Source organism: Dromiciops gliroides, chromosome 3 (genome assembly GCF_019393635.1).
Source record: "Dromiciops gliroides isolate mDroGli1 chromosome 3, mDroGli1.pri, whole genome shotgun sequence".
NCBI classification, from domain to species: Eukaryota; Metazoa; Chordata; class Mammalia; order Microbiotheria; family Microbiotheriidae; genus Dromiciops; species Dromiciops gliroides.
In genome coordinates, this window is record NC_057863.1 from 445,864,533 (window position 1) to 445,887,821 (window position 23,289).

The window sequence follows — 23,289 nt, forward strand, 5'->3', positions numbered from 1 at the left end:
CCCAACTAGTTTTAAACTGGTCCTGTGGCTGAATAAACGTGTATGAAAAAAATCTTTGGTTCGATTTATTAAAATAGCACACAGAGTGATCCTTGGTGTTTGGTGTGTAGAACCTACACAGCGTTGCCCTGGGTACCACCCTGTACCACACCCATGAACGTGTTTATACAGAGAAAATCAGGTGGTGCAATATGGTTGGACCATGCCCTTTTCCCTAAAGGGAAGAGGGGAACCATACACAAAGAAATATCTGGAATGACTGATGAATTAATCCATAGGTTGCAAACCCTGACACCCAAGTCATTTTATCTACCTCTGTGTTTATTCTTGGAAGATCTACAAATGATAGGTATATTTAAAAGTCTCTGGGGTCTGCTTACCTTAGATTTGTAAAAAACAAAACAAAACAAAATTGAAAAAACCTAACACTGTATTCCTTTGTCCTCTTGTATATAAGACAGTACCTACTCCAAGCCCATGAGCCCACTCTCATTCCATCTTCTGTTCTGGGGAGAGCTAATTTCCTTGGTTGAGATAATATATAAGGTTTTACTTCTCAAAATCTATATGAAGGCATCATAATTAGTGGAAAGTAAACTGGATTGAGTCAAAACTCTTGACTTTGAAACCTGACTCTGTTGCTAAATCTGTCAGGGGATCTTGGACAATTCTTATAACCCCTTTGGGTTTTATTTTCCTTATCAGTAAAATGAGGGGGTTGAAATAAATTACCTCTCGGGTCCCTTCCAGCTCTAAATCTAAAATCCTATGGATAAAATTGAGGATATCAGTGAAATAAAAGTAAATGTCTCCATGTATCTGAGAGTATGTCTACATAAGTATTCTACCAGCTGTTTGTATGCTATTTATAAACCCATCATTTAGATGAGAAAATGGTGAGATTGTCTCTGTCATTTGAGGTCCTAAAACAGATTAGAGAACTAGGGTACAATGAATGACAATAGGGGCAGCTAGGTAGATAGAGAACCGGCCCTGGATTCAGGAGGACCTGAGTTCAAATCTGGCCTCAGACACTTGACACTGGCTGTGTGACCCTGGGCAAGTCACTTAACTCTCATTACCCTGAAAAAAAAAGACAATGAATGACAATAACATTAATAATTAACAAAAACACTCTAATTCAAGGTTCACAAAGCACTTCCCTCATAATAATTATGTGGAATTAGTGGTTTATGGATTGTTAGCCCTATTTTACAGATGAGGAAACTGAAGCTCTGGGGAATTTTCCCTAGTTGACCCACTGATTTCCAGGTCTTGGGAATCTAAATTCAGTAAGCTTCCCACTACAGGGAATCAAAGGAAGCCTTACAATCTATAAGAAATCATGAAAAGGCAGCATGTGGACTGAAGGGAGGTGTATGTAGAAGGCAAAAATAGCTTCACCTTGGAGGTGGTGATAGGGAGGAGTGAGGATGTGCTGGTTCTATACACGTGACCCTCTGATCACATTACTTTTGGGTAGTAGCTTCAATCTCTAGCTTCCAGCTTTAAAAAAGAAGAGATTAGCATTTCAAGGTCCCTTCCAGCATTAACCCTTTATGACTCTATGATCCTTCTTTCAGCAATCAGCTAGTGGGTCACTTCTTCCCCTCTGTCTGCTCAAGTGAATGCCTGCACCATGGGATGATCACCTCATAGCCAGCTCTATCACAGATCTTTCCAGGAAGCCCTTTGTTACTAATACTGGATTAATATTTTTTTTCAATTAATGCTTGAGGTATAAACCTGAATATAAGGGGAACTCCTTCCAACCTGTCCTGAACACTCAGGTCTCTTTCATTTTTCTCTTTTCAGAGCTTCCTTACGACAGCGGTCCAAGTCTCAGCTTTCCAACATGATGCAGCAGCCTCCGTTACATACTTTAGACCATATACCTGCTTATAAAGAAGATGACAAGGTCAGAAATAAATACACATGGGGAAAATTGAGGATAAATATAACCCACATCATTCAGATGTCACTTAAACCTAAGCATATGGATTTACTAGGCATTTCTATAATAAATTGTTGTAATTCAGACTAATTGGGGGAAAGTTATGCTCAAGTAGTGACATGTCAGAAATATAGACTATTATATATATACATAGAACATACATATATATATATAATATTAAAGTAGAATTTCACTGTTTTTAAGTACTTAATTTGTGTAATAGAGGTTTGTTGGGGACATTAACAAATCAATAAGGATTACTTATAATTAGTAAATTAGTTGCTGATTTGTAGTTGTGCTTCTAAAATACTTGAGAATGTCCAAAACCAACTTCTTCTCTCATGGTTTAAAATATCCCCTTACAGTCATGTTTATACCATTTGTATTCCTTCTCCACATAATTCACATAATTATGAAGAAAGACTTTCCTAAACAAAGGTAAACTTGAGCCTGAAACCCTGTCCAAATGACAACACGTTCTAAACGAATGGGATCTAGGTTCACGTCATTTACAGAACAATATATTGGAGAAGCACTGAGTCTGGATTCAGGAAGGCCTGAGTTCAAATGCCCTGTGATCCTGGGCAAATCATTTCATGTCTCTGGACCTCTTTCTTTTTACTAATGTGTAAAATAAAGTGTTGAACGCAGTGCTTTCTAAGACCCTTTCTAGCTTTACAATATGATTCTGTTTCATGGAACACTTTCTTTCTTTAAACATACACAATGTTCCGGGTTTTTGGATAAATTTAAAACAAATGATGTAATACAGCAAATACTGGCCTTTATGGACATTGCTCAAGCTTACTTAAACTTACTTTAGTGTGAGAACAAAGTTTTTGATACTATTTTATAAAGCCAAGTTATAAAAAAATGAATAAAATATTATAATTTTAAGTACCAACAGAATTCATGACTTTGTGTTTAGTGAGATAACTATCCATTTAGCATTTTTTCTTTAAACAAAATCTCAGATTCCATTTTGGTTACAGGAATTTAGAATTTGCCTTGAGTAATTGTGAACATTTGTGACCCATTATGGGGTATGGAGTGAATTACAGTGTGGTTTACAAACAAAAGATGGAGCGGGAAGGACACTAAAGGTCTTCTTTGGTCTTAATGCAGAGTCATTTTACAAATAGAGGATTATTCAACTTCTAGGATATGATTATAGATTTCGATTTTCTTATAAAAAAGTGGATGAGTCATTGTGAGGGAAAATGTTTATGAGAAACATACAGTATTACTCATTCTAGGTGTTATATTTCAGTTTTGGATTCTTCTATAGTCATTATGACATTCCCTGAATTTATGACAATTATGATAATCACTGAATGACTGAATCTCATTCAAAGAATTATTGAGAGGAGAAAGATGTTAACCTTTGACCAGTCAAAACACAAATTTAAAAGAAAATCCAGTTTTAATTTTTGCCTTTTTAATGATTTTTCCAATTAGCTTTTTTTAAGCAGTTGCCCCCCCCTCCAAAAAAAGAAAATCCTTTGTTTTTTGAAGTCTATAGATTTCACAGTAGAGCCTCAATATATAGCCAAGACCCATGGTCAGACCTGTACTTTAGGAAAATCATTCTAATAGATGGAGTGGTGTGGGGAGAGACTTGAGGCAGGGGGACCAGCTAGCAAACTATTAGAATAATCCAAGCATGAGGTAGTGATAGTGTCAAAGGAGAAGAGGTATTTATGAGAGATTTTGTAAAGGTATAAAGGAGAGGACTTGGTAATTAATTGGATATGTAGGGTGAGAAAATGAAAGTTGAGAATGACACCTAGGTTGTGAGCCTGGATGACTTAGAGGATAATTGTACCTTTTGACAGTAATAGGGAAGTTAGGAAGAATAAGACCAATTGTGTTACATTTCTCCATGGCAAATGTATCCATTTGTAACTAGAAATATCTAGATCTTTAAAATAAAATGAGAATTTATTTCTGAAAAAAATATAATCAAGACCACCTGACTGTTAACTGTGGAGAATGATGCCCCCCCTTTTTTTTTTCTATTGAGGGCTACTGATGCTAAAGGGAAAAATGTTTTTAAAGTCATATTAGTAAAAAGAAACTGGTTTGTTTTAGAAAGATAGAAATTTAAGGAATTCCATTCATCTGTATTCTTAAACCATAATAAGGAGTATAAGCAATTGCTAAGTGTATACAACAATAGTAAAAGTGCATCAGTTTGATGTTAAAGAGGGGGAAAACTATAAGAGGATAGCAGATGGTCACGCAGGACAATGGCAGCTAGAATAACGTACAATGGTGACCTGGACAGTAGCTGTGAAACCTAAAAGGCTGATGAATTGTGTTCTGGTGATACACAATCAGTGTGATACAACTGTAGCTGAAAGTCAAAGGAATAACCTGAATGTTGGGGTGGGGTGAGAGAGGGGAGATAAAGCTACAGGCTAGTTCTCCTTGAAACTGTTGTGATGTGCAGCTTAACATGGAATAGAGAAAAGTGAATGACTATGTATTGTGTGAAGACAAAATCCAATAGAACAAATCAGAAATACCAATACCAATGCATCAGTGTAGATAGCATTGACATTTGACTAAAGCAGGCAAACCATAGATCCACATAAAATGGACTGAAGATACAAATATTTTCATTATTCTCTAATTGTTCAGTTGTTTCAGTTGTGTCCAACTCTCCATGATCCCATATGGGCTTTTCTTGGTAAAGATAATGGAGTGAGGCGCAGCTAGGTGGCACAGTGCATAAAGTATCAGCCCTGGATTCAGGAGGACCTGAGTTCAAATCCAGGCTCAGACACTTGATACTTATTAGCTGTGTGACTCTGGGCAAATCACTTAACCCTCATTGCCCCACCAAAAAAAAAAAAAAAAAAAGATAAGTAAAGATAATTAAATTTAGGGGAAACTAGGTGGCACAGTGGATAAAGCACTGGCCCTGGATTCAGGAGGACCTAAATTCAAATCCAGACTCAGACGCTTGACACTTACTAGCTGTGTGACCCTGGGCAAGTCACTTAACCCCTGTTGCGCCCCCCCCCCAAAGAATCTCAGTTCATTAAAAATCTTTACTTAGTACAATCTCCAGAAATTCTATCTAATAATTAAATAGGCAACAAAAATAATATCAACCATTTCAAATTACAATGCAGAGGAAATGGAATACTTAGATGGAACTTTGAAAAGCTCCTTTAGGATTCGATAGCATAAATCCAATTAGTAGGTCAATTATGCCAAGCCAGACTAATTCAGAAAAACTGTCAGTTGCTATAGCCATCATGAATTCTCATGCTGTATGTAGGAGAACACATTCTCTCATAATATTTGAAAGAAAGTATAGCAGCTCTCTGGAGTCACTTTACTAACTTCTGCTTAAATTGGTAAGCCAAGTCCTACCTAAGAGGGTGGTTGAAAGGCCAAGTCTTTCATGAGTCCCCACCAGTGTGATCCCTATAGATAATCAGTCAATACTCTCAATTAACTTTACTAAAGCAGATATAGTAAAAACAATCAATACAAAACATTCTACTCAAAGCTGAAGTATACTTTTTTCCTGCATGGACAAAGTCCCTGGGGAGAGTGGGTTCAAATTTAAAGGATAAAGGTGGTAAGTCATTGAGAGTTCTTTTCTGCCTTTATGGAATGCTCATTAAGTTCTCCCTAGGTATAGCTCTCTGCTGGGCTCTGAGGATTGGTGCTGTTCCAGAGTCCATAGTTAGCATCCCCTCTACTACAGAGAGGTCACACTCCCTGAAATTGTTTCTTTGTTCTGGTGGGTATCCTCCTGTATCCATCTGTGTTTGTGTTTATTCATATTTGTCCTTGGTATTTCACTCTCTGCTCTCAGTTGGATGTATTTAACGGGAGACAGAGAAAGAGTCTAGGTGGTCACAAGAAGTCCAGTACAACAAAAACACAAGTTGGATCCAATATGAAACAGAAAGATTTGTTTACCATTAATGTAATGAAGAAATGTCATTGAAGCTACAGGTTATCTTTCAAACTGGAAAATTTTGGGTCCAGGGAAGATCTATAATTATTGACATTTCACAGTAATTCATGAATTGCTAGAAAGAACTTTATAAGCTTAATCTCAAATAAAACTTAATTCCACTTTTCTTAAAAGAAGATATTACATATATTCTGCTAAAAGATGAGGAATATATCTAGTACTAAAGGATGAGAACATCACCAACCAATTAATGTTTTGGACTTTATTCAAGCAGTTCACAGATTAAGTCACTAAAGAGCCTATAAACCCTTAAAAGAAAAATAGCATATTGCTTGAAGAACAAAAAGATAGGATAAAAAGTCCTAGGGCATAAAGAGCAATTTATTATTGATTAGGTAATTACTGAAGTCACTCAGAAGTGCCATAATATTGTGAGATTTTCCCCATCTTTTAGTTATGAGATTTGTCATAGTTATAAGTGATTTAATTAAGGTAAAAATCAATATATTAACTAAAATTGTGATTTATTATATTTAGATATTTTATTACAATTATATAAGGTCAATAAGTTAAGTCTCTCTTCTGACTAACTTTCCAATGTCAAGCATTAAGTAAAATCACAAGATACAGTAGTCAGCAATACTATATTTTAGAAACCATGAGTTACATGCTTGACTCAAGGAGTTCACACAGCTCACCAGTGGCATGCTTGAATAATAGGAGGGGGTCATGCAGCATGACTATGAACCACCCTGTTGTCATCATAAGACTCTGATAAGAATATTGGAAAATGCTGACATTATGGTCACTAGGCAGTTTCCCATATTTCCTAAGAATATGCTTTAATTTTAGAAGAGTAACTAATTAAGATTGATACTATGTTATATAAGTGTAACTTTTGGAAGGGTGTATAAACCCATGGATTTTATAACTCTGGGTCTTTCAGGTACAATCCCTGGAAGACTGGTTTTAGTGGGGGACTCTCTCAATAAAGCTATTTGCTTCAGCCTGGAAACTTTGTTGTTTCTGTTCCTCCATCAGACTCAGAAATTTTCCTGACAATATTTACATTGCTTTTATTGATTATCACAAAGTCATTGATTGGTTTCACACTCATGACTTAATCATGTGGTATATAAAAATACATATTATGCATATACATATCAAATAGAGAAAAGTGTTCCATATATATTTTAAATAGACCCAAGTATACTGAGAAATCTAGAATATATAATGTCCAGATGGAATAGTTTTCTCTATCTGATATATCACTAATGTCAAGAATAATAGATATAAATATGATATCTTAAAGAGAGACAGTTGGAGCCCATTATATTCTAGCTTTAAACCCAACATCATTGTTCCTAAATAGAATTGAGAATGGCCTCAAAGTTTAAAAAGGGACTAATACCAAAATATTTTTTCAAAACATTTTTACTAATAACTTGATGTACATGGATAAAAGTTATACAGAGCCATAAGAAAAATTAAAAACACAAGTTACATGCTTCTCTCTCATGGAATTTCTCTCCAGTGATATCAAAATGTCATTTGGGCTCAATAAGTGTAAAAATCTTAATGAATGTCAAGAAAAGGTAGAGGCTAAAGACTTTGAGTCTGAAAAGAGATCATATTGAACCAATGAATGCAGGCAATCTTTACATTATGCCTCGGTCTCCACTTGGCAATACACATCACACATAAAACTATCAAGGAGAAATCTGAAACTGTACATGTCAAGAAACTTATTAGCACCCTAAATGGAAAGAGCAGATTTAAGGTGATACCAGTCTGAACATATAAAATGGAACTATAAAATAGTCCATACATAAGAAATTTGGAAAGTATAATGACGAAAAATTCAAACAAACAAAAAAAATCCATCCCAAACAGAGATTTATATAAGGTTTAATACTTCCTCTGTCAAAAGGAAAAAGAGGATTGATCGACACTAACAGAGAAAGTAATAAATGTTAAAAATTTAGAGAAAGGTTCTTGGAACAATCCAACATCACTCTACTAATAATAAAGGCTGACAATAAGTATATAAATTGCCAGAAATAGTGGACTTCTGAAAAGAGTCTATGAAAGGACTCATAGCATAGAATTAAAAGACCTTCCATAGGCAGAACTTAATCAATAATATATAGATAAAGAAGTTTTGAACTAATGACCATCATGCACATTTGTTTACAGAAAAAGAAGGGTTGATGATAGGAGTTGAGGACCAGAGAATCACCCCCAAGAAATTATAGGCTCATTATTAACCTTAGATACTGAGAAATGTTTATCAGTGTAGATTATGAAAGGAAATGTACAATAATTGGTATAATTGGAACTCTCTTCATCAAGCATATGGCAGCTCCTAAAGAGCACAGAAAAAGCAGGAGACCTTTATGGGCTGGAATAAGAAACAACTTGTGTAGGAAGAGCCTGGTCTATGGAGTTTAGCATAGAGACTAGGGAACAAACTACATTTTCACCTGATCCTCAAAAATAGAGATAAAGGGGAAAGTTTTAGATTTAGTCAGACTGACTATGATAATAATGTTCCTAAGAAACTCTGATTATAAAGGAATTTTCACTCCAGTCTATGAGTGACTTTTTCCCCCTCTTACTGTTATTTTAGGCTGAGAGAGAAAGAGATCAGAATGAACTTCCTTTGTATCATTACTCAAAATATATTCTTATATCATTTCATTTTCTCCTATTATTCTCTTGTGTATTGCAAGTGAAATTCAATAATTTTTTTTAGTATTTGGGGGCTAATTTTCTACTATTTTAAAAATTATTATCCAGTCCCTTGTTTTTCCTCCTCCTTTAGTTCATGTTTTAAGTTAATTTCCTTTTCAGTTATACTTGCATCAAAGGAGATGAAAGAGGGAGGGGGAAAGGATATGATGATACTTTGATGAATGTGGTCTCATTTGTACGGGCCGAATTTAATATGTGGAGAGTTAATTGGGTGGCTTGCCGTATTTAGAAAATAATGAGGGACCTCTAGGACCAAAACTCCTCCCTTCCGAACTGCCTTTCTAGTTATTTCTCCCAGGCCAATAAGAAAGGGGTTTAACAGCCTCTTTTCCACAAACGAATCAGGTTTTATTAATGGGAATAAAATACACAGCAAAGGTGAAATTAATAAAGTAAAAGGCAAGGGAATAGGGAAAAAGAAAAATGGATAATCCCCCTAACTCTAACAAAAGCCTATATAATCCCCAAACTCACTTCTGGCTCAGCTATTTTTCAAAGAGCTGGGCTAATATGTTAACTCACCACCTGGGGTTCATAGCTTCAGTGGGAAACAGCTATGCAGCCAAGGCCCACAGGATAAAAGTGCCAGGAAAAACTTTCACTTTCTCTCTCTCTCTCTCTCTCTATCACACACACACACACACATACACACACACACACACACACACACACACACACACACACACACACACACACATATACATCCCTAGCTGTTCCAAACACTACTAGATCATTCAGGTGAGACCCCTAGGTGTCTGCTAAATTCCATTATTTTATACCACATTCCCCCCTTTGTTTCATCAAGAAACACAGGGTGTTTCCTTGATGAAACACATTGGTACTCCTTCCAGCAGTGTCAATCTTAACTCTTCCTTCTATTCTCATCGGGTATTGTTCTTGTCCATCTCTTTCTGGACATATAAAAGATTCATCCAATATACTGAGTATCTTTCTCCTTTTCTCTTACTATCTTGAGGTAACAAAATTGTGATATTAGCTATCTTTTTTCTTTAATTCTTGTTGCATGACAAGCTTATCAGCTCATATATTTACTTGATGAAGATTTTTATACACACCATTTCTCTCTCTCTCTCTCTCTCTCTCTCTTTTGCAGGGCAGTGAGGGTTAAGTGACTTGCCCAGGGTCACACAGCTAGTAAGTGTCAAGTGCCTGGGGCTGGATTTGAACTCAGGTCCTCCTGAATCCAAGGGCAGTGTTTTATCCATTGCACTACCTAGCTGCCCCCTAAACACAACATTTCTAGGTGATAAAACGGACATTATGAAAATACTTTTTTATTGATTCTTACTAATATCTCTAGGGGTATGAGTCAGAGCAATTTGTCAAAGTAGTCTTTGGAGTTATCTGTGGATTTAACTGGTCTTGCTTGTTACTAGAGAAGGGAGTCAATCTGTGTGTGTGTGTGTGTGTGTGTGTGTGTGTGTGTGTGTAGTCCTTTGGCAGTTTAGTGAAGTTTATGTAGTCCTTTTTTTAATAATGTTTTTAAAATCATTCACTAAAATACATGGAAACCAATTATATTAAAATATTTATAAAATATTTTTTTAAAAAATAAATCTGGTCTTCCAAGGTTTTGCATGTCTATGATCCTTGTAAATGGGGGGATTTCTTGAGCTCCAGAATTATGAAATGCAGTAGGGCTAAGGCAGATCCTTTGTCCACATTAAGTCTAACATCGTTATAGTGAGCCCCTAGGGGGCATTAGCCTGACTAAATAGGGATGAACCAGACCAGATCAGAAATGAAGCAGTCTGAAATATCCATGCTTATCAGTTGGGGGATCAGCCCTATTAGTAGACATCACACTTCCAGGCTGCATGAGATAGAAAAGTCCTGTCTCAAAAAAAAAAAAATTCTTAGCCTAGAAACACATTCAGTATTATGATACTACCAATTCCTAGAACTCCAAGGAAATTTCCATCATATTAGACTAACAGGTATTGGATCCAGAAGAGTACTTTCAGAGATTGATAACATCCCAGCTAATGTCACTAAGGATAAGAATACTGCTGATTCCCCCCAGAAAACTACTTTTTATAATTTTTTTGTTTTTTGCTGGTTGTTCTATGGTCCATTAGGCATTTGGGATAGTAAAATAAGGGACACAATACAACATGATAGGTAATTCTGAGTTGGAATAGTTTATGTAAGAAAATAAGCAGCAAGAAAATTTAAAGGTGAGAGAATATTAAAAGATAAAATAACATGAGTGAATTCAATAGCAATTATACCACTAGTCTAAATTGTCTTCCTTTATTACACTTAAACTATGGATCTAATTAAGTGAACTTATCTTCTAGTAGGTGTTTTTTGTTTTTGACTTAGTAAATGAGAGGGTCATGTATAAACTTATTTGAAAATTCCTCACGATTTACATATAGCCTTTTATTTACTAAATAGAATTCACTGAAGCGTTTTCGTCTGTGAAAGAAAGAATATTGATAGTTTCTAGTTCACTTAGTATAGACAAAACATATATGTTTTAAAGTACTTCTTTAAATTTATGGATGTTTACATGCTATCTACATTTATATTACATGTAGTAAAAGATCCAGTGGGAATATGGTATAATATTTATTAAGTGCTTAGCACAGTGCCTGATACATAGTAGATGCTTTCTAAATGTTTATTCCCTTCCTCACTTTCCCAAGAATAACAATTAGTAAAGTCATGATTCAAGAGTAATTGAACTGTGGTTTTATAGATACTATTTCTATTATAAAGGAAGAATTTATAACTTTAGCATCCAATATCCAATGAAAGGCATCAGTATATTAAAATGATGACTGAGTCCAAGATTCAGTGCAAGTCATGACATCACCCTGATGTCATGGTCCTCTTTGAGAATGAAGGACAAACAATAGTTAATCCAAGACCTATTTAAGAAATATTAAATGTGGAAATTCAAAATACTATCATTTAATTATGGACATTAATGAGTTAAATGAAAACCTTTCCTTAAAACATATTGCTAGGGGGCAGCTAGGTGGCACGGTGGATAGAGCACTGGCCCTGGATTCAGGAGGACCTGAGTTCAAATCTGTCCTCAGACACTTAACATTTACTAGCTGTGTGACCCTGGGCAAGTCATTTAACCCCAATTGCCTCACTAAAAAAGAATTTTTTTTTAAATTGTTAAAATACAATCCCATTTAGGGCAGCTAGGTGACACAGTGGATAAAGCACCGGCCCTGGATTCAGGAATACCTGAGTTCAAATCCAGCCTCAGACACTTGACATTTACTAGCTGTGTGACCATGGGCAAGTCACTTAACCCCCATTGCCCTGAAAACAAAAACAAAAACAAAACAAAAAATATATTGCTAAGTATGAATCTTTCCATTAGAAGTATAAAAAGACTCCTTTCTCAAATATAAAGAGAACTGAGTCAAATTTTTAAGAATATAGTTAATTTTTCAATTGATAGTCAAAGGATATGAATAGGCAGTTTTCAGAAGAATTCAAAGCTATCTATAGTCATAATTGTAATGGAATACTTTGTGCTATAAGAAATGATGAGCAGGATGCTTCCAGAAAAACCTGGAAAGACTAATATGAACTGATGCAAAGTGTAATGAGCAGGACCAGGAGAACATTGTACACAGGAACAGCAACATTGTATGATGATCAAGTGTGAATGATTTAGTTATTTTCAGCAATACAGTAATTTAAGACAGTCCCAAAGGACTCATGATGAAAAATGTTATACACATCCAGAAAAACAACTGATGTAGTCTGAAGACAGATCAAAGCATAATAATTTCATTTTTTTCATTTCTTTTTTCCTTATTGGTTTGTTTCTTCTTTCACAACATGACGAATGTGGAAATGTTTACATGATTGCACATATATAAACCTAAATCAAATTGCATATCATTTTAGGGAGGAGGAAGAGAAAGAAGGGAAGGAGGGTGAAAGCTTGGAACTGAAAAAAATTTTTAAATGAATGTTAAAAGTTGTCTTTACATGTAATTGGAAAAAAATCAAATACTATTTTTTAAAAAAAGAAGTACAAGCAGAATCATGTTTGATAAACCTGGTACTCATTCCTTCTTGTTTCTGATGTTAGCCAGCACTATTCCTAAGTATGTATAGCTTATGACCTTTGCAAGTATCCTCCTGATTCAATAATTAATATAACCTTTTCCTCCCCTTAAGGATCATCCTTTTGAAGAAAAAGTTGAATCTGCACCATTTATGAGGATTTTGAAGTACAATGCTCCAGAGTGGCCTTACATGCTGGCAGGTTCCTTCGGAGCAGGTCTGAATGGTGCAGTCAATCCCATGTATGCCCTGTTATTCAGCCAGATCCTTGGGGTAAGAGATTATGCATGTTTATATTGCCCTCCAGTCTCTTTGTTTCTATGACATTAGAAGCACTCTTCCTTTACAGGTAAAAAGAGCCTCAGGAAATTGCTAGCTGTGCCTTCTTCCTTGTTGGTTGTGAGCTGGATTTTTTTGTTAATCAGGAGAATATTCTTTCTCATTGAGAATATATAAAAGCAAAGCAGAGCCCTGTCATTTGGGCTTGCATCACATCTATACAATCAAAAGGTCTGTATAAAAAATATCAGGAAAGCAATTTAAATAGTGGCAAAAGACAATTTGCCCATTAAGCAATCAGACCAGAAAACAGGGCAGACAGACTAGAGAGTACAATGTCATTAGTATCTGATGGAGGCAATTTACATCCTTGTAGAATGGTAGAAGTACAAAATATAACTTGGTATTCAAATATTGAATAATTTTTGTGCCTGCGGCCAACACTCAGGTCTAACCTGAATACATGCTGGGTGAAAGGGGAAGAGTGTTAATAAGGGCTGGAATAGAGAAAGCTGGATAAATGATATCCAAAAATAATTCCAAATTTTCATTTGGCTATTTCATTTACATCTTTTCTTCTGTCAAATTTTTATCCTTCCTTTTCTAGAATTGCCAATGAAATAAGTGCAACATGGCCAAAAGAAGGAAGATAGGGCATACTCTGCTAATTTAGTCATTAACATGTCAGCTTCAGTTTTCATTAATTTGTTTAACATTTGTATTCATCTGTCTCTGTTTCAATACATCCCCTTACCCCACTGAGCAGACTTTTAAAAAAGAAAGAAAAGTAAGAAAAAACAAGTCTCTCAATATATAGCTATAAATTTCACATTAGACATGTCAAAAAGGTTACTTTCTGCATTTTAAGATCATCACCTGTCAGAAGGTGTGTTGATCAGCACATTATAGTCTTGCAAAAATTTCCCCTATAATGCTGTTATCATTGTATAACTTTTTCTCCTACTTCTGTTCACTTTGCTTTCCTTTAGTTCATCGAGGCCTTCCTAATTTCTTCTGAAATTGTCCATCTTTTCTTATGGCATATTCATATGCCACAATCTGTTTAACCTATTCCATTCCCCAATAGGAGGATGTGTCCTTACTTTGCAATTTTTGGCTACCTCGAGAAGAACTACTATAAATATGTGTCCATGTCAATCCTATCCCTCTTTTTAAAATGTCATTGGGGAGCATATGCCCTCATCATTTAAAGAATTCAGCCTTCCCACTACATTTTGGTCACTTATTCATCCATTGGGAAGCATCATTTACAACTAGTAGAAAAGCATAATTGGAATCCTCAGGCAAAGAGAGGCTTTCATTTGATTCTCTGGTCAACTGAGGGTTCAGAACCTTTTAAGTTCTACAGCTCTTTTTGTTAAATATCTTTCTAAAATGAGACCTTTCCAAAAAGTCTCCTTTTCCATCCAAGGAAGAGTGGTAGAAGGAATAGAACTGAAAATCAGTCTTCATTGGACGATGATATCTTGGGAATGCTTTACCTGTTTTTATGTCATAGACTTCTTTGGCAGTCTGGTGAAGCCTATGGGCCCCTTTCTGAGGAGAATAGTTTTTAAATCTATAAAACAAAATACAGAGGGGCAGCTAGGTGGTGCAGTGGATAAAGCACCAGCCTTGGATTCAGGAGGACCTGAGTTCAAATCCAGCCTCAGATACTTGACACTTCCTAGCTGTGTGACCCTGAGCAAGTCACTTAACCCTCATGGCCCCACAAAAATGAAAAGAAAAACAAAACAAAACAAAATACAAATGATAACAAAGGAAACTAATTATATTGAAATTCAGCTATCACCCAACCCCCCCATTTTTAAAAGTAAAGAACACCTGATGTAAAATCATCTGGAGGGGGGATAGATTTGTCTGAATCTTTATTTTCCCTGGGAAAGTTTCTAAAAGAGAGAGCCGGGTTCAAAATAGTGACAGTAGCTCACATTTATATTATTGCTTTAGCATTAAAAAAATACTTTTCTTGTAACAACCCTGAGATATAAATATTACATGCTAGTCCTCCCCTTTTATAGACAGCTAGGTGGTGTAGTGAAAAGAGCAGGGAACCAGGAGTCAGGAAAACCTAAGTTTACATCTGGATTCAGATACTTACTATGTGACCTTGGGGAAGTCACTTAACTCTTTTTCCCTCAGTTTCTTATTTGTAAAATGAACTGGAGAAGGAAATGGTAAACTATTCCAGTATCTTTGGCAAGAAAAACCCAAATGAGGTCACAAAGAGCAGATATGATTGAATAACAACAAATAACATTCTTCCCATTTTACAGATGTGAAAATTTAGTCAGTCATACACTTCGGTACTTACATTTAAAATTAATGTAGCACTTTAAGTTTTGTAAATAATTTTTTCCACATTTGTACAACATAGCTATTTACTAACTATGAGCTTGGCATATGTATTCTCATTACAAATTCAGAATGGAAGGGGGCAGCAAGGTGGCACAGTGGATAAAGCACTGGCCCTGGATTCAGGAGGACCCGAGTTCAAATGCAGCCTCAGACACTTAACATTTACCAACTATGTGACCCTGGGCACCCGCATTGCCCCACCCCCAAAAAATTTCAGAATGGAATCATTAATATCAAAAGTGTTCCTGTGACACATAGATTAGCTCATCTGAGAATCGTAATAATGTTGTGACATAGGTACAAGTATTATTATGCCTATTTTATAGATGCAAAGGGAGTAACGTGCCTTAGCTAAGGTTAAATAATGATGGTGATGATTATAATGATGAAAATGATGATAGTGGTGTTGAAAATGATAATGATGATAAGTAGAAGAACCTGTGTAGGAACTCTGATTATATAACTTCAAATCCAGTGCTTTTTTCACTAACCTACACACTGGGCTGGGAATTCTAATTCCAACTTTATCATTCCTCAATTGCATAACCTCAGGCAAATCACTTCATCTCTCTCCGAGGCTCATTTTTTTTCATCTACACAAGGAGTAGGTTGGATTTTTGTTGTTGTTGAGTCACTTCAGTCCTGTTGGACTCTTCATGACCCCACTTGGGATTTTCTTGGCAAAGATACTGGAGTGGTTTGCCATTTCCTTCTCCAGCTCATTTTACAAATTCAGAAACTGAGGCAGGGTGAAGTGACTTCTCCAGGGTTACACAGCTTGTTTGAGGCCAAATTTGAACTCAGGTAAATGAGTCTTTCTGACTCCACACCTGGCATGATATCCACTGGGGCCATCTAGGTGCTCTAGAATATTTTTTCCATCACTGACATTCAATGATTTCTCCTGTCATTTGCCTAAGGGAATCTGCCTCATCTTGCAGCCACTGCCATTGTTCTACTTGGGCACACTGCCTCCTGGTGGTAGCAAAATCTCCTATCCGATTTTGGTATAGATATCGAATAGAACAGAGCAGCTTTTTACATAGTCTGAGATTGTGGCATTTTCCCTTTAGTGCCGCAGGAGCAGGGCAAGCAGCCAGCTGGTAGAAAAAAAGAACACAAGTCTCTTCATTGGTAATGGTCCATGAGGCTGCATCAGCCAGGAATCTGGTGCTCTAACAACCTTTATTGTCTTCCCTTTTTGCTAAAGATGATTGTTTCTGGTCGTCCCTCACAGGGCTAATTAGCATGTACATTTCAAGAACTGCAGGTTGTTTTCATACTTGAGGTCTAATTTTCCCATCCAGAAAATAGCCAATTTATAAGTGAGCCATTTTCATCCTGGTGATCCAATGTATGCAGGACACGTGTTTGGTGCACTGATACTGCAGTGTGGTCTGAGAACCCAGCCAAGCCTTGGGAACTGTTCAGAGCTGGATTCGAAATCTAGATAAACCATGAGCTCAGTGTGAAACATCATTTGTCAAGTGACTGACTCTCTTTCCCTGGATCTCATTTGGCCAGCTAGAAAATTGGCCAAAGATCCCCACAAAGCAGATGTTGCATCTTCAGTTCCACATCCCCAGCTACCTAAGTGACAGTACTGTCATAGAGATGCCTGCCCAGGTGCTCAATTAAACGTAGGGTGAGCTGGAGAGAGACCTGAAGACTGCCTAGAGGTGACAAGGATGACAGCGAGAGCAAAACTGTTTGTTACAGGAGGTGCCTGCATTTGTTTTCATAAAAGGAACTTTCTTGGACTTGAAGACATTAGCACACAGTAGACATTCCATGTGGATTTTAAATGGGTATTTATTAAGTGTCATTGCGTTGGATTTTGCCAAGTTCAGCTCTTCTCCACTATATACTCCTGTGAAACTGGGTAAGGCTAATAGGAGAAGAGTTGACACAAAGGGAAATCATTGGGTCTCTCTATCTGAAATAACAGGGTCCTCTTTCTTGAATAGAGGCCAATAATGAATTGTATGTCCTTCAGCAAGTCATCAATGAGTCTGTGGAACTAGATTAGCTTTGAGGTCTCTCCCAATTCTAATGTTCTAGAATTCTGGAAATCTAATAGCTGGATCATAACTCAGATGAAAGTAATGTCTATATTTGGATAATACTGGCACATAAGGGGAATAAAAGCAAATTTCTTAAGATCCAACCAAAACATTTTTTTACCCCAGTGAAACTCTTTTCTCACTGAACAATGGGATTATGTTATGTCAAAATGGGAGAAAACTTCTATGACATATTCTGAGATCATTCCACATGAACTCATCACAAGAAGAAAGCCATGGGCATACCAAATTCTATCTTAATTTACTAATCAGTGGTAAAAGTTAAACTTTTCATTTAGATGCCACTAATTTGGAATTTGTGATCATTTAGGCAGGGACTGTGCTTAAAGGTTGCTTGTACATGATTTAACTATCCGTATACCTCCATACAAATATAATTAAGACACAGACCCTGGCTTCAGGGAGCTTATACTTTAGTAGAAGGAGAAGAGAGGCAATTATGACATGAGTAAATTAAAAAGTTGCAAAACAAAACATAGGTGCTTAATAAATGACTGTTGACTTGACAAAATGCCATGTGAGCCTTAAGGAGGAAGGTTTCATGAAGGAGGTATCATTTGAGGTGGGTTTTAAGGAAAGGGATGAGGTCTGGACCTCTGATTTCACTAGCATAGATAGAGAACTCCCCGATAAGAAATCTCCTTCTATAGATGAAGGTTGGGCCCTTCTCTGCAATTCTTTTGTCTTCAAGAGGTGTCCAGAGTGCTGAGGGATGTATGGACTTGCTGAGGGTCACAGAGTCTTTTATTGTTGGAGGCTATACTTGAACCTGGCTCTTCAGGGCTTAAAGAATTGGTGGGGACTTGGAAGGGATAGAAAGTAGGAGACCTATAGGGGTGAAGAACTGAGAATAAGACATTGGGGCAGGAGGTAGCTAGGAGACACTGCAATACATTTCAAGTGATTAAAGTGCTGGACTCAGGAAGACCTGAGCTGTGTGATCCTGGGCCCGTCATCTAAGCACTGCCTGCCTCAGTTTCCTCATCTGTAAAATGGGGATAACAATAGCTCCTACTTCCCTGGGTTGTAGTGAGGATGAAATGTTAAGTATACGACAATCTTAAAGTGCCATATAAATGTTAGCTATTAGGATAGGGACAGAATGTCATCAGGTTTCACAGGAGCATGGAATGTGAAGAGGGCAGATTACCGAGATTCTTGAACATTGATCGGGCAAAGAGGTCTGAATTTAACAAAACAGACAGTAGAGAATGATAGAAGATTTGTTGAGCAAGGATCTGGCATGACCCAATCTAGGCAAAAGAAAACTTATTATGGTTGCACCATAAAGTATGTATTGTGGTAAGGACACAGGCATTCCTGTATTCCTCCACAATCACCCTCCCCTGCTCTGGGTCCCCTGAGCACACTGAACTCCAAGCTGAATCATTTGGGACTCAGACCATGCGTCAATCAAACATTTAGCATATGAAAGAGCTGCCCATCACAGATCATAAATAGCTGAGTTACTCAGTGGGCAATCAGCGCTGCTGAGACTAAACAGGTACTTATACCCTCTCTGACAGTTTACCATTTTTATGTCATTCCTCCCAAGATCTCCATGCAGGAGGGACAGGCTTCACTAGCTGACAGGATCCACGCAGGCTGATCCCATTCAGCAAAATAATTTTCACAAAAGTGATATGAAATCGCAGTCATGCTAGCAACTATCCAAGGTCTGGTGCCTATACGGTTGGTCTGACAAACACCATTCATGCACTGTCCCTCATCCTTCCAGTCTGACTCTTTAAAGCTCATCAGGAAGAGCAAAATTCAAATCCTGCTTCAGACACACTTATTAGCTGTTGCCTTGAGCAAGTCATTTAAGTTCTCTGAGCCCCAGTTTCCTCATCTGTAAAATGGAGGAATAATAGCAACTATCTCACATGAAATAACATATGCAATGTTCTTTGCAAACTCTAAAATACTACAATATGCCGAGTGGTCATTATTCATTAGTAGTAGTAGTAGTAGCCCCAACCACTCAGACCTATCCCACTACTTCTTACAACCAAGGGCCATGGATACATCCTGACTGCTGCTTTGGAGTCCCTGAGAGCAACCTTCCCCATCATAGGCAGGTGTAGAATCTTCTCCCGTGGTGGCTGACTGCTTCACAGTGAAGTAGATTGGAGTCTGCAGAGAGCAGAGCTGGAAAGACCTGTTAAAAGTCTTGTACTAGGGCAGTGACAGTGCGGGTAGAAAGGCGGTGTGGCCAGGGGAGATATGGATGTAGCAGGAATCAGTAACTAGTTACAAATGAGTTGAGGGAAAGAGATTAGTCAAAGACAATGCCAAGATTGCAAACCTGGGAAACTGAGTGAATTACGCTATAGACAGAAATAACAAAATCAGGAAAAGCATGTTTATGAAGAAAAATAATAAAGCTTGATTTTGGACATGGGAGTTTGAAGCAATAGCAGGACATCCTGGTAGAGATTTCTTATAGGGAGCTGGAGATGCAGCCTAGATGTTAGAAAAGCAATCAGGGTTAAATATCTACATTTATGAAGCAATTGCATAGAGGGAGAGAGTATAGAGAAAAAAGGGGTTATGGACAGACCCTTCACAAACATGAAGGGGTCAGGCAGAGGATATTTAACTAAAGCAAATTGTTTGCTAAGTTATTTTAACACTGTAATAAATTTTGAGAGGTTTAAATTATTTAAGGAAATAAAATGCTTTCATGTACTTAAAATCTATCATAGAAATGATTGATAAGCCAGTTAATTGAATTACTTCAAGAATCTATGATCTCATTGGCCAAAGTATATTGCAACCCATTTATAATTAAGGACATGTCTTAAAAAGTTGCCTCAGTCTCAGAGACATTAAGTGACTAGAGCAGGGTTATAAGTTAATAAGTGTCAGAGACAAGATTTGAACCTAGATCCAAATCCAACATTCTACTGTATTGCTAGTTGCAATAATTTTAATCTTTATCTAAAGTGAGTCATATTGGGCCATTATTGAGTAATATTTTGGTAGTATTGTTTCTTTTTATTGGGGGGAGGGGAAATGAGGGTTAAGTAATTTGCCCAGGGTCACATAGCTAGTATCAAGTGTCTGAGGTCAGATTTGAACTCAGGTCCTCCTGAATCCAGGGCCAGTGCTTTATCAACTGCACTACATAGCTGCCCCCTTTTGTGTGTGTGTGTGTGTGTGTATTTCTTTTTTAAAAGTTTACAATTTAAACTTTTTGTTCATTCAAAGTTACCTTTACACCAACAAAGTCAATGGGATTTTTCCATATATGGAATCCATTTCATTGAATGTTAATATGTCTTAGTAAAAACCAAAGATGGCAGGTCTTCGGATGTTTGTGTATCAGTGGCAGGTCCTAGTTTTCCCTATTCCATAAGATATTTGAGTTCACACGCATCATTAAAATTATTCTCTCCTGAAGTTAAGCTCAAATGACTCACTAACAAAACTCCATTATGCACTGGAAAATGGGTGAAACCTAAGGTGAATAAATTAGGGTCTGTAGGACTCAGCCCATGCCATGACTTCCCACTGAGAATGAATGAAAAAACATTTAAGTACTTACTATGTGACAGATACTGTCCTAAGTACTGGGGAGTCAGATAGAAAACATAAGACATTCTCTACCCACGAGGAGTTTATATTTTAATGGGGAAGACAACATATGTTGAAGAGTGGCAGCCTGGAAGGTGTATTTTAGTTTGAGAAGTCACAGAAATGGTAAATGGAATCTTAGGACAATTGATTGAATCTTTCTTATCAGAGCTAACCCACGGAGGCATGGCTTAAGTAGGCTGGTGAAACAGCAACATTGTGGATCCACTTGAGAGTTATACATGTGGTAGATTTGACCTGGCAAGTGGTTGCTGCCAATCAGAAGCCCTGTGTCAGCAGTGGGCAGAGGGGGTGAAACTGGTGTGGCAGGTGAAGGTGGCTTTAAGTCATAAGCAACTTGATTTGCTGATTGAATTGTTGATTTAGAGACAGGAAAGGAAAGAAGGAAGGAATAAATCAAAAGGTAAACTCTGAGGGATGCACCAAAGGGAAAGAATTGAACACTATGGTAGGCAATATAGAGAGATGAGGGAATATGTGAATTTGGACACCAACTTGCAGTTCAGAGGCCAGACACCACTTCCCATAGTGCTGTGCTTTTCCTAGATGCTACTGTGAGAAGGATCATTTGATTTTGGAACAAGATGTCCAATTTTATATAAACAATATTCATTCATTGCACATATATTCAAGTTCCTACATTGTGCAAATCACTCTTATATACTGCAAAGGGGAGAAAACCAAGCTTTCTATAAGACATGCCTTCTATCTTCAAAGAAAGAAGGGAAAATAAAATGTTTACACAATACAATATGTTTATTATGATTATGATTATGATATTGAGCAGGGCAATGAGGGTTAAGTGACTTGCCCAAGGTCCCACAGCTAGTAAGTGTCAAGTGTCTGAGCTTGGATTTGAACTCAGGTCCTTCTGAATCCAGGGCTGGTGCTTTATCCACTTCGCCACCTAGCTGCCCCTAATACAATATGTTATGAGAGACATTTGGGCAATACAAAATTATACTCATAGTAGGGGATGGTTTACTTCTGGCTACTGTGATCATGGAGAAGGTTTCAGAGAGGAGGTAGAATTTAAGAGGACTTGAAGAGGATAGCTAAAATTTTGCTAGGTGTGCAGGGCATTTTAGGGAGAGGTGATGAAATAAAAGCATTGAAGTGGAAAATTGTGAGGCATGTTTGAGGAATAGTGAAGAATCTGGTTTGTCTGGGGCACATAATATATATGAAGGGGAGAGGTGGAAGATAAAGTTGGAAAGATAAGTTTAGTACAGACTAGGAAGGACTGTGAGTGCTAGACCAAGGAGTTTAGCTTTTATTTGGTAGATAATGAGAATCCACAAATATTATAAAAATAGATTTATTGTAATATTGATACCCTGTCCTGGTGACAAATAAGTATAAGACTGATAAATATTTGCTGCTACTATTAGAAATTATTACATTGCTTAATATATATATGGGATCTATAAAGCTACATAATACCAGACAGGTTCTACACAGGAAGCAAAAATATCATCATTGCATCTACCATTTAAACATACACATTACCAATTCATTGCATTTTTAGTACTATTAAAATAGTTTAAGTATTTATGAACATTAAATAAGAATTGAAATATTTATGGATCTTGAAGTATTTATAAATAAAAATTGATCATAGACTCTAGAGCTACGAAGAGCTAGAAGGGACCTTGGAGATCAGCTAGTTCACCTCCTTCATCTTAGAGATGGGGAAACTGAGGCTCCAAGAGATTAAGGGACTTGTCCATGTTCATAATACTAATAAGGGTCAGAAGCAGGATTTGAAATCATGTCCTCCTAATTCTAAATCCAACACTCTCATTAGACTAAGCCATGTTGCCTGTTGGTCATACTTCTTACTGCATAAAGAAAAAGTTTTATAAGCATATTTATAAATATTTTGCTTCAGTATTTAGTTTTTTGTTTTTTCAGTGTTTAGTTTTTAAGCAAAAACAAATGTCTTTTGATCCAGAGTGCATTTTAAAACATCTATGAATTTATTTCATTTGACATGTTATTTAGAATAACATTTCTTTGTTGTCTCTCATTTTCCCAAAGACTTTTTCTCTTCTTGATAAAGAGGAACAAAGGTATCAGATTGATGGGCTGTGTATATTCTTCGTACTGTTAGGAATTATGTCCTTTTTCACTCAATTTCTACAGGTAATGAACTTTTAGTTAATAATTTTTAAAGCTTTTATATTTTTAAAAATCCCAATTCTCTCCCTCTTCCCTTTTGGAAATCTGTTAAT

At 36.7% G+C, this 23,289-nt stretch overlaps 1 protein-coding gene across 3 annotated transcripts in view; it reads left to right on the forward strand.

Moving 5' to 3' along the window:
• ABCB11 (ATP binding cassette subfamily B member 11) overlaps positions 1-23,289 on the forward strand; it is a 142,246-nt gene that overhangs the window by 95,876 nt on the left and 23,081 nt on the right. For all 3 annotated transcript variants that reach the window (XM_043992208.1, XM_043992207.1, XM_043992209.1), the window contains 3 exons: positions 1,816-1,918; positions 12,828-12,986; positions 23,096-23,200. In XM_043992208.1, coding sequence (XP_043848143.1) covers positions 1,816-1,918; positions 12,828-12,986; positions 23,096-23,200 — 367 coding nt within the window. The remainder of the gene's footprint in view (positions 1-1,815; positions 1,919-12,827; positions 12,987-23,095; positions 23,201-23,289) is intronic.